The sequence below is a fragment of the Cryptomeria japonica genome, chromosome 11, assembly GCF_030272615.1.
Source record: "Cryptomeria japonica chromosome 11, Sugi_1.0, whole genome shotgun sequence".
Lineage (NCBI taxonomy): Eukaryota > Viridiplantae > Streptophyta > Pinopsida > Cupressales > Cupressaceae > Cryptomeria > Cryptomeria japonica.
Window position 1 is genome coordinate 328,822,270 of NC_081415.1, and position 12,965 is coordinate 328,835,234.

Sequence of the window (12,965 nt, forward strand, 5' to 3'; positions counted from 1 at the left end):
AAAATGGACTACCATTCATTTGGCAAGGGCTCAAGGATTTCTCTGGTTTTGGGCCTCCAAGTGGTCGTACAGTGCCTTGGGCGAATTTTGGGGTATTAAAGGGTTTTGTGTGATAAACCCGCATCAGCCCCTGATATAAAGTTATGTAAATAATATTAAGGATATGGATCGAGTAAATAAGATTATTGTAAATACATGACTAATACGATAAAATAAGTATTCTATTAAAAAGAGGAAATATATTTAATATAATAAGTATAATATTAAAGAGTAAATACATTTATATAATAAGGAAAGAATTAATTAAAATATCATATATTTAATTTAATGAAAGAAGTGTTATTTTAATATATAACAAATAAAACAAAAAGTATTATGTTTGATATTATTAAAGCAAATAAAACCAAAGCATTACATTTAATATTAAAGCAGACTTAATATCATTATATTTAAAAAGCCACCCCCTCGATTCCCCTGCACCAAGAGGTGCGATGGTAATCACAGCATGGGCTGTGATTGCCACCGCACCCCTTGGTGTGGAAGGGGATCATGGAGGTTCGCATCCCTTCACAAACATATAAAGGGAAGCAGCCACCACAAAGAAAGGAGGAGGGAAAAATACAGGAGAGCAGCCAGGAGCAGACCTCAGGACCAACAAGTAAGAGGTAAGGTAAATATATTATAAATTAATATATTAGTATGAATTAATATATGGGAATAGTAACCATTGTATATTTCATTAAATATTAATTAGGTATGATAATTAATAGATGTTAATGTTAATTAATATATGTTTCATTGCGCATTAATTAAGGATGATAATTAATATGTTAATATTAATTAAAGTACATTTCATTGAACAGTAGTAAGATTATATTAAGGCATAAAACATGTGTATATTAAGGATTACAATTAATTAATATACTAATCTATTCATAAGGAATGATCAAGGAATATAGATGTTATCAAGGAAGGTATAATGCATATGTCAATAATGATAGGGTATATTTAATATGAATATATGTTAAAGAATACATCAGGAATACATGTTAACATAAAATGTAGATTAGGAAATTAAATAGTACTAAATCATCAAAGTGCATTATAAATACAAATGTAAACCCATGTTGGAGGCTATAGGGAGGAAACTCCCTTAGTCTAAGGAAGGGATTATGAAATCCCTAGGGCAATATATATACTGATTATTGATATGCATATGTAGGGCTTGGTTGATTAAGTTCAACCAAGAGGAGATGGATCTAGCCTGTCCACTCCGAGGACTTAGGTGATGGGATGCATCACCCAAGGCAAGGAATGACTCATGGTTTTCCTTGGAGGGCTTGGGTACACCCAAGACAGGAATCAAAATAACCTTCGATTTCCTAGAGGGCTTGGATGTAAGAAATTACATTCAAGACAGGAGTCAAATTCACCTTCGACTTCCTGGAGGGCTTGGAACCAAGATAGGTTCCAAGAAGACGAGCTTCACGGCCGCCTAAGGACATACTTTGTACGGCATTCATATCCTTTTTTAGATTAAAATGATGATTATGTAATTAAGTATTTTAAAATTCAATGGCAATTTACATTTTATATATATATATATATATATATATATATATATATATATATATATATATATATATATATATATATATATATATATATATATATATATATATATATATATATATATATATATATATATATATATATATATATATATATATATATATATATATGTTTGTTGTATTCTAACAATTTGTTTTTGCAGGATAGTGATCCCTAAATAACAGGGACATTACATTTTGTGAGGGTTTTTATGGTCTGCCTGGGTCACAATGTATGTTTTGTGTTTTAACCACATTGTTTGGATTGGTGGAGGCTCCTCCTTCACACCAATTATGCTTCACTCACCCCTCTAAAACCCCTCCAAAGGGTGCCTTCTTCTTTGTCCTTCTTTGCTCTCCAAGACCTCTACAACTTGACCCTTCCTAGCCGGGCACTGTCCAGTCTCGCCTAGGAATGGGTCCTTATATGGCCTCCTTGCATTTCCAAGGGCCCTTCTTGCATTGAACTATAGTACAGGGTCTATACTTCCATTCCCCATGGTTTCATGGTGATTCCACAATGGGGAATGGAGTTATGAGCCCATTTATTCAAACCAGTCCAAAACTGGACAGAGAGAATGCAAATTACAAACTATTTACAAACACACCTCACTTACAAACCAAAACCTGATCTAATTGCTCAAAATTAAATTTAACACACCATACAAGACACTCCACATAGTTTTGCATGAAAATCAATCCATTAATGATCTTTCTTTACTCCATTTGTGCCGACTAGCAACAAAATGTGCAGTCACAGTCAGTTAGTTTGCTTGGGTCGTACAACATCTGACATCCAACCCATTAACTTAGGGTTTTCAAATATTTATACTTCCCTATCCTCGGTCTATGTGCCCATATTAGGGTTGTCCATGCCAAACTAAGAATTTTGGCCACTAGGTGAAAAAAAGTTGCTTGACAACTTTTAAAAGTTGTCATGCAACTTTTGCAACTTTTGAGCAACTTTCTCAATGTTGCTTTTCTTGACTCCTAGACCCACATTGGGCAAACCTAAGGACACCAACATGCTAAGAAGGACCCCTAATCACCTCAAAGGCACACATACCCTCTATTTTCAAGAAAATCTCAATGTTGACTTATGACCCTAAGACCTCAACTAGGACCCTACCTAGGACCTATGAGCACATGGCTCTTTATTTTATTTACAATGGCTTCATAAAGAAGCAAGAACACAAACAAAACAAATGGTGGGAGCCCTTTGAAGGGTGCTCCTGCACCATACTCCCCCTCTGCAACAAGCTAAGGAATTAGGGGAGTGAGAAGAGCCGGATCAATGCCTAGCTTCTTGAACTTGCTCTCCTCCACCCAAGTTGCTTCAAATATAGGTTGGCCTGCCCATTTTACCAAGTGCTCCATGTAGACCTAGTGTCTAGTAGACTTCTTTTCTCTTGACTCCAAAATCTCCTTTTCTATAGACTGCTTCACTTGAGGTAAGGCATTCATATCCAAGTCTTGTAGTACCTTGGCTTGGTTCTCAGTTTGCCCTTCTATCTCACCCCTGTACATGATCAGATCAGCAACATTGAAGACTGGTGAAATGGCTAAGTCTGAAGGAAGTTCAACCTTATAGGCATTCTCACCATATTTCGCCAGAATTCTACAAGGTCCTACCCTCTTCATTTGCAGTTTGGTAGGCTTACCACTTTGCATCCTAGCTTTGCTCAAATGGACCATCACATAGTCACCCACCTTGAGCTGAACCTCTCTCCTTTTCTCATCCATTTTTGCTTTTAGTTTTTGAGTGGATTCAAGGATGGCTTTCTTGACTTGCTCTTCGACTTCCTTGATGGTTTGAGTGAAGTCCTTAGCTTGCCCACTCTTAATTTCCAAAGTACCACGGTCTCTCAACTCACATACTCCCCTTCGATGTCTGCCATATACAACCTCAAAATGACTTCTACCAGTGGTCCTATTCACATTGTCATTATATGCATACTCTGCTTGAGGAATGATTAGGTCCTATGTCTGCCCATATTCCTTAGTTAAACACCTCAACGAGTTGCCTAACACCCTATTGATGACTTCAGTTTGACCATCAGTTTGTGGATGGTAAGCTAAGCTAAATGACAAGTTAGTTCCTAGTCTCCTCCATAATGTTTGCCAAAAATGGCCCATGAACTTGTTGTCCCTATCTAAAATAATGCTTAAAGGGAGTCCATGAATTCTAACAATCTCTTTGAAGAAGTGATGTGCAACATAGCTAGCATCATGTGTAGTTTTACATGGAATGAAATGGCTCATCTTGGAAAATCTATCTACTACCACATAGATGTTGTCCATACATGTCTTTGTCTTGGGAAGTCCTACTACAAAGTCCATGCTTATACATTCCCAAGGCCTATTTGGTACCGGTAATGGTTGATAGAGACCAGCATTGCTTGATCCTCCTTTTGCTCTTTGACACACACCACATTGCTCCACATACCTCTTCACATCTCTTGGCAACTTTGGCCTATAGTAGTACCTCTGTACTAAATCCAAGGTTTTGTTGACTCCAAAGTGTCCAGTTAAACTGCCATTGTGTTTCTCTTGGATAAGGTTTTCCCTCATGGATCTTCTTGGCACACATAACTGATTACCTCTGAACAAGAGACCATTTTGGAGAGTGTAATCTACATACTCACCATGGAAATGGTTCTCAAACTCCTTGCAAACCTTGTAAGCTGATGAAAAGTCTTCATCTCCTTCATAGAGGTCCTTGAAACCTTCTATTCCCATGCTCTGCAACTGTAGTTCTTGAACTGTCAACAACTTCCTGCTTAATGCATCTGCCACCTTGTTGAGTTGCCCCTTCTTATGCTTGATGGTGAAGGTGAAGGATTGGAGATATTCCATCCCTTTCAAATGCCTATTGCTAAGCTTCTCTTGAGTGTTAATGTAACTCAATGCCTGGTTATCTGTGAACACCACAAACTCCTTTGGAAGTAGGTAATGCCTCCATTTCTTTAGAGACTCCACTAATGCATACAACTCTAGGTCATAGGTTGAGTACTTCTTCTTTGCCTCATTAAGCTTCTCATTGAAAAATGCCACAGGTCTTCCCTCTTGACTCAACACACCCCCTACTGCAATTCCACTTGCATCACACTCCAATGTGAATAGCTTGCCAAAAGTAGATAGGAGAAGGATAGGTTTTGTGGCTACTTCTTGCTTCAACAATTGAAATGCTTTGTCAACCTGCTCAGTCCATTTAAACTTAGTTTTAAGGCCTCCTTTTATGGTGTCAAGGACTAGTGCACATATGCCACTGAAGTTCCTCACAAAATTTCTATAGAATTGAGCTAAACCATGGAAACTCCTAACTTCAGTTCCTGTTCTAGGTGCAGGCCAATTCAAGATTGCCTCCACTTTGCTTGGATCCATCTTCAAGGTTCCTTTAGACACCACAAATCCTAAGTAGACCAGCTCTTGCTTCAAGAAGTCACACTTCTCTAGGTTGATGGATAACTTCTCCTCATGCAACCTCTCTAAGACTAACCTCAAATGCTCAAGTGCTCCTCTTTGGTTCTGCTATAGATGAGAATGTCATCTAGGTACACCACCACAAATCTGCCTGTGAAGTCTTTTAACACCTCATTCATCAACCTCATGAAGGTGCTTGGGGCATTGGTGAGTCCAAATGGCATCACGAGCCATTCATACAACCCTTCTGTGGTCTTGAAAGCAGTCTTCCACTCATCACCCTCCTTGATTCTAATCTAGTGATAACCACTTTTAAGGTCCAATTTAGTGAAATACATAGCACCTCCTAAACAGTCCATCCAATCCTCTATTCTAGGAATAGGAAACCTATACCTTATGGTGATCTTATTGATTTCCCTTGAATCAGTTCAAATTCTCCACTTGCCTCCCTTCTTTGATGCTAGCACTACCAGGACTGCACATGGGCTGATGCTCTTCTTAATCAGTCCTTGTTCCAATAACTCCTGCACTTGCCTTGCTACTTCCTTATTCTGATCAGGTGTGAGCTTGTATGCAGCTTTGTTAGGTAGGGATGCTCCGGGAACAAAGTCTATTTGATGACTTATAGACCTTCTTGGTGGGAGTGTTGCAGGTGCTCCATCACTCACTATGTCCTTATACTCTTGCAACATTTGCTTCACCTCCTTGGGTACTTCTACCTGCAACTTGTCTTCTTCCTCCTTTGGTTTCACAAAGATGGCACACTTCACTATCTCTTCCTCATGTAGCAAGTGTAAGAACTCTTTAATAGTAGCCAATAAGACACTAGGTGTTCTTGAAGTTCCCTCTTCATTCTTTGTCAAAGACTGAATCTTAAAGGTCTTGTTGTCCTTCTTGAATGAAATGGAGTTCTCCTCTCCATCATAGATCACCTTCCTATCAAATTGCCAAGGTCTACCTAGTAATAGGTGACAGGCATCCATAGGTAACACATCACAAAGGATCTTATCCTTGTATCCTCCAATAGAAAACTCTACCCAAGTCTGTTCATTGACTAGCACACTCTGCTCATGATTCAACCATGTCACCTTGTATGGGTTAGTGTGGGGTATCCTTGTGAGTTTCAACTTCTTGGTTGCTTCCTCTGATATTATGTTATCAGTTGACCCTGAATCAACTATCACCTTGCAAACTTTACCAAGGATCTTGCATCTCACCCTAAACAATGCTCTCCTATGCTTAGGTTCATTCTTGACTGGCTATCTTGTCAAGACCCTATTGAACATCAGATTTTCTCTAGTCTCTAATTCAATATGGTCCACTTCAGGTGTCTTGTTGCTTGAAGAGTCTTCATGTGCATAAGAAACCCTCTTTCCACTATTTGATGATGTAGGCTTGTCAGGGCATCTATATGTCAGGTGTCCCAATTGACCACAATTGTAACGTTTCATAGTTGCAAAGTAGGAGTTACCTCTACTAGTACCTCTACCCCTATTTGGACCACCTTGTGCACCTCTTCCTCTAGAATGGCCCCCTCTGAGATTGGTTTCACTGCCATGTTCAGTCAACTTGGCTTCTCCTTGGTTCCTCTGCTCATTTTCCTTGCTTTGGTAACCACCTCGGTGATTCATTTGTTCTCTACCTCTACCTCTACCCCTGTTATTGGAGTCTCCTTTCCTTTTGTTCCTCTCTTCCACCTTGATAGCAAGCTGATGACATTTTTGAATAGTAGTAGGAGTCCATAGGCTTATCTCCTCTTGAATGTTCCACTTTAGGCCGATTAGATACCTAGCCACCTTAATAGATTCATCTTCTTGGACTTTGGATCTAAGACAAAGTTTTTGAAATTCTTCGGTGTAGGAGGTCACATCAAGGTCTTTTTTCTTCAAACCCTATCTCTTCTTATGAAGCTGGACTTCATAATCCTCTGGTAAGTAGTTCTCTTTGATCTTACTCACCATGGCCTTCCAATTGGCAATAGGTAGCTTCCCCATGCTAACTCTCTCTTCTTGCAGGTACTTCTACCATGTCAAAGTTGTTCCCCTTAATCTTGATTTGGCAACCTTAACCTTTTGAGCCTCTATCACTCCCTCACACTCAAAGTGGTTTTCCATGCCCTCAATCCATTCCATGACAGTGTCAATGTCCATCCTTCCACTGAAATGTGGCAATCCTTCAAAAGCTTTGGTGTTCAAAGCCTTAATAGCCTTCACAAATGGTTATTCATTAAACAAGGGATCTAGTTCAGGTATAATGTCATCTATGTCTATAGTTTTCTTGCCTTTATCCTTGGTGTCTTCTCCCCAAGGTCCTTGTGTCCTCTGATCCACCACTTCCTGCAGCTTATCCCTTATCTCACTCATAGCTTCTTCAAGGAGTCTATTCTTCTCCTTCTACTCTTCTACCTCCCTAGCCAGCTCTGCATTAGTGACAATTGTGCTTTCCCCTACTGATTCACTAGAATACAGAGACATACATGGTCCACCAAACCTTTAACTGGCTCTGATACCAATCTAATGGGATGGGGTTTGGGATAGACTAGCCTAGTCTATGCTCTTGGATCCTTTCCTTGGATCACCTGGTGTTCTCTTCACACCATAGGGTCTCTAGGACTTCCCTTGCTTAAGGAATCCCCTGACCTTGCCCAATCCACCCACCAATGAGTTGCAATGCTGCTCCTAAGGTCTCACCTACTCATGAGACTCAAAACCCCTTACTATGGCTAATAAGGGCCTGGCTTGTCCTACTACTTTCTAGGTCCTAGCAAGGTTAGGATAGGTCTTAAACCATGTTTTACATCCATCCATGTGCCCCCAAGAAGTTGCAACCTTCATCCCTCCTACCAATTCCACCATTTTTCTCATTTCCCACAAAATAGGGCTACAAGGAAAAGCCCCTATTAGGCCTCTAATCCGGACTTTTAGGGCTCTCTCTTGCAAATGATGCATGAACTACCCAAACTCCCAAAATGGACTACCATTCATTTGGCAAGGGCTCAAGGATTTCTCTAGTTTTGGGCCTCCAAGTGGCCGTACAGTACCTTGGGCAAATTTTGGGGTTTTTAAGGGTTTTGTGAGGGTTTTTATGGTCTGCCTAGGTCACAGTGTATGTTTTGTGTTTTAACCACCTTGTCTGGATTGGTGGAGGCTCCTCCTTCACACCAGTGATGCTTCACTCACCCCTCTACAACCCCTCCAAAGGGTGCCTTCTTCTCTATCCTTCTTTGCTCTCCAAGACCTCTGCAACTTGACCCTTCCTAGTCAGGCACTGTCCAATCTCACCTAGGAATGGGTCCTTATATGGCCTCCTTGCATTTCAAAGGGCCTTTCTTGCATTGAACTATAGTACAGGGTTTTTACTCTCATTCCCCATGGTTTCATGGTGATTCCACAATGGCAAATGGAGTTATGAGCCCATTTATTCAAACCAGTCCAAAACTGGACAGAGAGAATGCAAATTACAAACTATTTACAAACACACCTCACTTACAAACCAAAACCTGATCTAATTGCTCAAAATTAAATTTAACACACCATATAAGACACTCCACATAGTTTTGCATGAAAATCAATCCATTAATGATCTTTCTTTACTCCATTTGTGCTCACTAGCAACAAAATTTGCAGTCACAGTCAGTTAGTTTGCTTGGGTTGTACAACATCTGACATCCAACCCATTAACTTAGGGTTTGCAAATACTTATACTACCCTCTCCTTGGTCTATGTGCCCATATTAGGGTTGTCCATGCCAAACTAAGAATTTTGGCCACTAGGTGAAAAAAAGTTGCTTGACAACTTTTAAAAGTTGTCATGCAACTTTTACAACTTTTGAGCAACTTTCTCAATGTTGCTTTTCTTGACTCCTAGACCCACATTGGGCAAACCTAAGGACACCAACATGCTAAGAAGGACCCCTAATCACCTCAAAGGCACACATACCCTCTATTTTCAAGAAAATCTCAATCTTGACTTATGACCCTAAGACCTCAACTAGGATCCTACCTAGGACCTATGAGCACATGGCTCTTTATTTTATTTACAATGGCTTCATAAAGAAGCAAGAACACAAACAAAACAAATGGTGGGAGCCCTTTGAAGGGTGCTCCTGCACCATCAACCCACATGTAGAGGACATAACTGGAAGAACTGCAACAACAAGTTGATTCAAAATTAGTCCCGAGTGGGAAGGGGAATGAGAGAGAGCGATCATGATTCTTTGTTTTATTAACAATAAGTGTTAAAAAGTAAATTTACTTTACAATATGTAGTAAGTTTCTAAATTCATACTAAAAATATTGGCAATTTTATTCCATCTCTCAAAATATTTTATAATATATATGTATTTTGATTAAAAAAAATTACAAAATGATATACATTAATATAAAACAATATAGATATTAGTAATAAATGCAAAATAAATAAATTTATAATTCAATTTTTTATAGATCTGTTAATGGGTTCCAGAGGGTTAATCCTTCTCAACAAGTGGTGGATAAAACAATCTGGAAGTCGTCGAATCAGGGTTGGATCAAAGTCAATTTTGATGGCGTGGCGCATGGTAATCCAAGCCCATCAAGTGCAGGTTGTACAGCTAGAGATTTCCATGGTCATAAAATTGCTAATTGGAGTCAAAATATTGGTATGGGATCAAATAATGAGACCAAAGTTAAGGCAACTCTTCTGGTAGTTAGATTAGCTAGGAGGTTAGAAGTGGAAATTTTACAGCTTGAAGGTGATTCTCAGATTATCATCCATGCTATCTTGAAGGGTGAGGTGGATAATTGGAAGCTAAATTGAGAAATCTGATGCATTAGAAATAATCTTCCATATTTTCACATATTTAAAGTGATCCACATCTTAAGAGAGGGCAATAAAGAAGCAAACTTATGTGCAAACCAAGCTTTTGATTTACAAGAGGGTGATACCAATTAAATGAACATTTCACTCCCAAATGGTAATATTTTTGAATGATTTTGAAGTCTTTATTAGTAGGCTCCCATTTACTTGTTGGTAGTGGTTGTAGGTGAAGCCAAAACAATTTGATTGCCTTGAAAAAATTTGTGAGCTCGTATGAGGGGCTTTAAATTCTTATTAGAGGTTATTACGATCGAGTAATTCAAGATACATGCCATATTTATGAAGATCTTGACAAGATTATATTGAAGTATGGTTGGAATTTGAGTTTGCAACGTTTGGATAGAGTGGTAGCGTCCTTCACATCTATGTACTGAATTGAACCAAGATAGTTTGAAGGCATGTTCATTACTCACTTCTCGAAAAGCCATAAGCATTTATGGAAACTTCTTCAAATTGGAGAGTTCGATCCTGGATAAGTTGGCGTGTTGCTCGAGGAGAGTTAGGGCGACATTTAAGTTATCAGGAGTTGTTTGTTCTTCACAAAAGGTGTTTCTTTCCTAGCAGAATATCACACATATCTATCTAGCTATAGTTAGAGAGTCACTTCTCAAAGGGAGAGTTTTTAGCCACAAAGAAAATGGAACCTAACTTCTCATTGCAGGTGGTGAAACCCATGATGGCCTTTTAGGGCCAAATCTCAGATGAGAGATTGTAAAACATTTTCATGTTTGATGATATAGATTTCCTTAACCACGTCAAAATTGTTTTGGGGGATGAGTATTTGAAGGCATAGTTCAAATACAAAACTAATGTTGATATTGCCTCCATGTTTGTGACTTAGTGTTTCAAATTGGAATTTAAAGAAATGGTGAGTTGGGTGGTCAATGACTATGTTAGAAAGGAATGGTGTGGGGGCCTAGAGAGTTTGATGAGGATGACGTGAGATGGTAAATGTTTCATATGCCCAGATGGTGTTTGGCTACATGTGAGTGAATTCACTCTGCCTCTGTGTCCATACCTCTATGGAGTGCAAATTGCAATAAAGAAGTTTGTAGATATTTTTCTCAAATCAGTATGCATGGTCTTAAGGAAATCTTGAAGGCTAGGAAATAGCATAATGTGAGAAAGGAACTGGAGAAATGGGGTCCTTATGGAGTGCGGTCAACACCATTTGCTACGACATCATCTTCGAGACATAAAAGAGGTCAACCGTGAGGGTCAAAGAAGAAGAAGTCAAGACGGACATTATGGATTGGCTTCCCACCTGAGAACAAAGAGGTTGCAAGTGGTTCTGAGGCTACGAGTGGTCGATTGGTGGCATCAAGCGAAAAAGGCAAGGAAATTGTAATAGCAAACTAGAATAGCCCGTGTCAAAATTTTGTAGTGAACTTCTCAATGTAGTTAGTGTTGTCTTCAAATTGAAAGATGTATTTAGGTGTGGATGTTTCAAAAGGTAGGAAGGGAGACTTTTGCTAGGTGTAGGTATTTTCTATGCAGGATGGGGGATAGTTTCGTTTTACTAAGACTATAATACTCTATAAAAATAGGTTGGGATGTGGATATTATACATGTTTGGTACTTTGATGATATTGTATTTTCCTGAAAATCTTAATAAAAGTAACTGTAGTCACACAAATCTGTCCAGCTTAATTAAATAAATATTCGATATTTATTTGATTAAAAATGCACTAGCCACCAGTTAATTGAATTAATATTTAATTAATTCATCTCCAAACATTCTCCTATTAATTAAATAAATTATTCAATTTATTTTAATTAATTCACTATACCAAATTCACAATCAATTAAATGAATAAATCATATTTATTTCATTTAATCCCCTTTTCCTCTTTTAAATAAATTAAATAAAACATTTATTTAAATCATTTAATCCCCCCCACTTGCATTTTCCTACAAATGCAACTTGCACACATTTATTGAAATAAATGAATTTTTATTTTAAATAAAATCCTATTTTCCCTCACCCACCAAATCCACTTGCAAAAATCTAATCCCCTTCTAGATTCTTCTAACCCCTTCCTAATTAGCCTAATCCATCCCCTAATTATTGTCACATTCCTAAGCAAAATGGAGTCACTTCTCAAAGACTCCAAAGTCTTTGAAAAGCATTTAATGCTTTGTGTGTTCAACAAATTAACCCCCAAAGTCTTCCAAGACCACTAATGGCTCTTACATTACCATTTATGGTTATTTCAAACTTGTCTCCCCAAACATTTATTGTTTTGACCATATTTATCATTTTCACATTTGCACAAGAGTTTATCCATTGGATAAAAGCTTTATTCTTTGAATAAAGAGTTTATTCATTCAACTAACCTTGACTTTAACTTCCAAAGTCATGTCAAGCATTTAATGCTTATTCCCTCTCCTCTCAACCTATCTCACATTGACACTTGTCATCCTGGGATTGGGTTGAAAGCCCTCACATGGATTTGAAATCATTCAATCCTGACCCTTGTTGAGATTGCTCAATCTCAACCATCCATTGCTCCATTTTTCCTATAAATAGAGCCCATTTCTTCATAATCCAAATCTTGAAAACTTGTATGCATTTAAGCTATAGGCATTTTAAGAGAGCATTTTAGCATAATTAACTAATATGTTGTCATTTTGGTTAAAATAAATCATTTTAGTATCAATAGCTTAAATATTAGCTTCTTTATTTACATTTAGAGCAATATTTCAATCTCAAACCTACATAAGCATCCATAGTGCAAAAAGCTGCTGAGAACTACACTATTTTGGAACTTGGAGAGGAGAGGAACAAGGGAGAAGGAGCTAAGAGCATGCTAAGAGGCATTTGGAGATGCCTCATTATCTTTGTTTCATTAGTTAGAGATATTAGCATGATTTTAGTGTCTCTCTTGATATGTCTATTTAGATTAGTTTTTGATTAAATAACACTAACGGTTTTTTTGTGTGTTTTGTGTTGTTTCTCTTAGACTAACCTTGTCCATTTTGCAGGGCATCAGTAACATTTACCAATCAAAAATAATAATTCAAATTTTATATTAAAAATATTATAAACATAAAAAGCATTTATATTATGTTTCTG

The 12,965-nt window shown here is 38.0% G+C and overlaps 1 protein-coding gene across 1 annotated transcript; it reads left to right on the forward strand.

The window, feature by feature from the left end:
• Window positions 1–549: 549 nt before the first annotated feature.
• On the forward strand, window positions 550–9,829 carry LOC131860199 (uncharacterized). The gene is made up of 2 exons (XM_059214577.1): window positions 550–665; window positions 9,478–9,829. The coding sequence occupies exons 1-2, from the start codon at window positions 550–552 to the stop codon at window positions 9,827–9,829; spliced, it is 468 nt and encodes a 155-aa protein (XP_059070560.1).
• The last annotated feature ends 3,136 nt before the right edge of the window (window positions 9,830–12,965 follow it).

Bases quoted from the DNA above. Each gene is read 5' to 3' on its own strand.
- LOC131860199 (XM_059214577.1), top strand. From the start codon at position 550: ATGGAGGTTCGCATCCCTTCACAAACATATAAAGGGAAGCAGCCACCA. The intron at 666-9,477 runs GTAAGGTAAATA...AATTTTTTATAG, and splicing joins TCAGGACCAACAAGTAAGAG to ATCTGTTAATGGGTTCCAGA.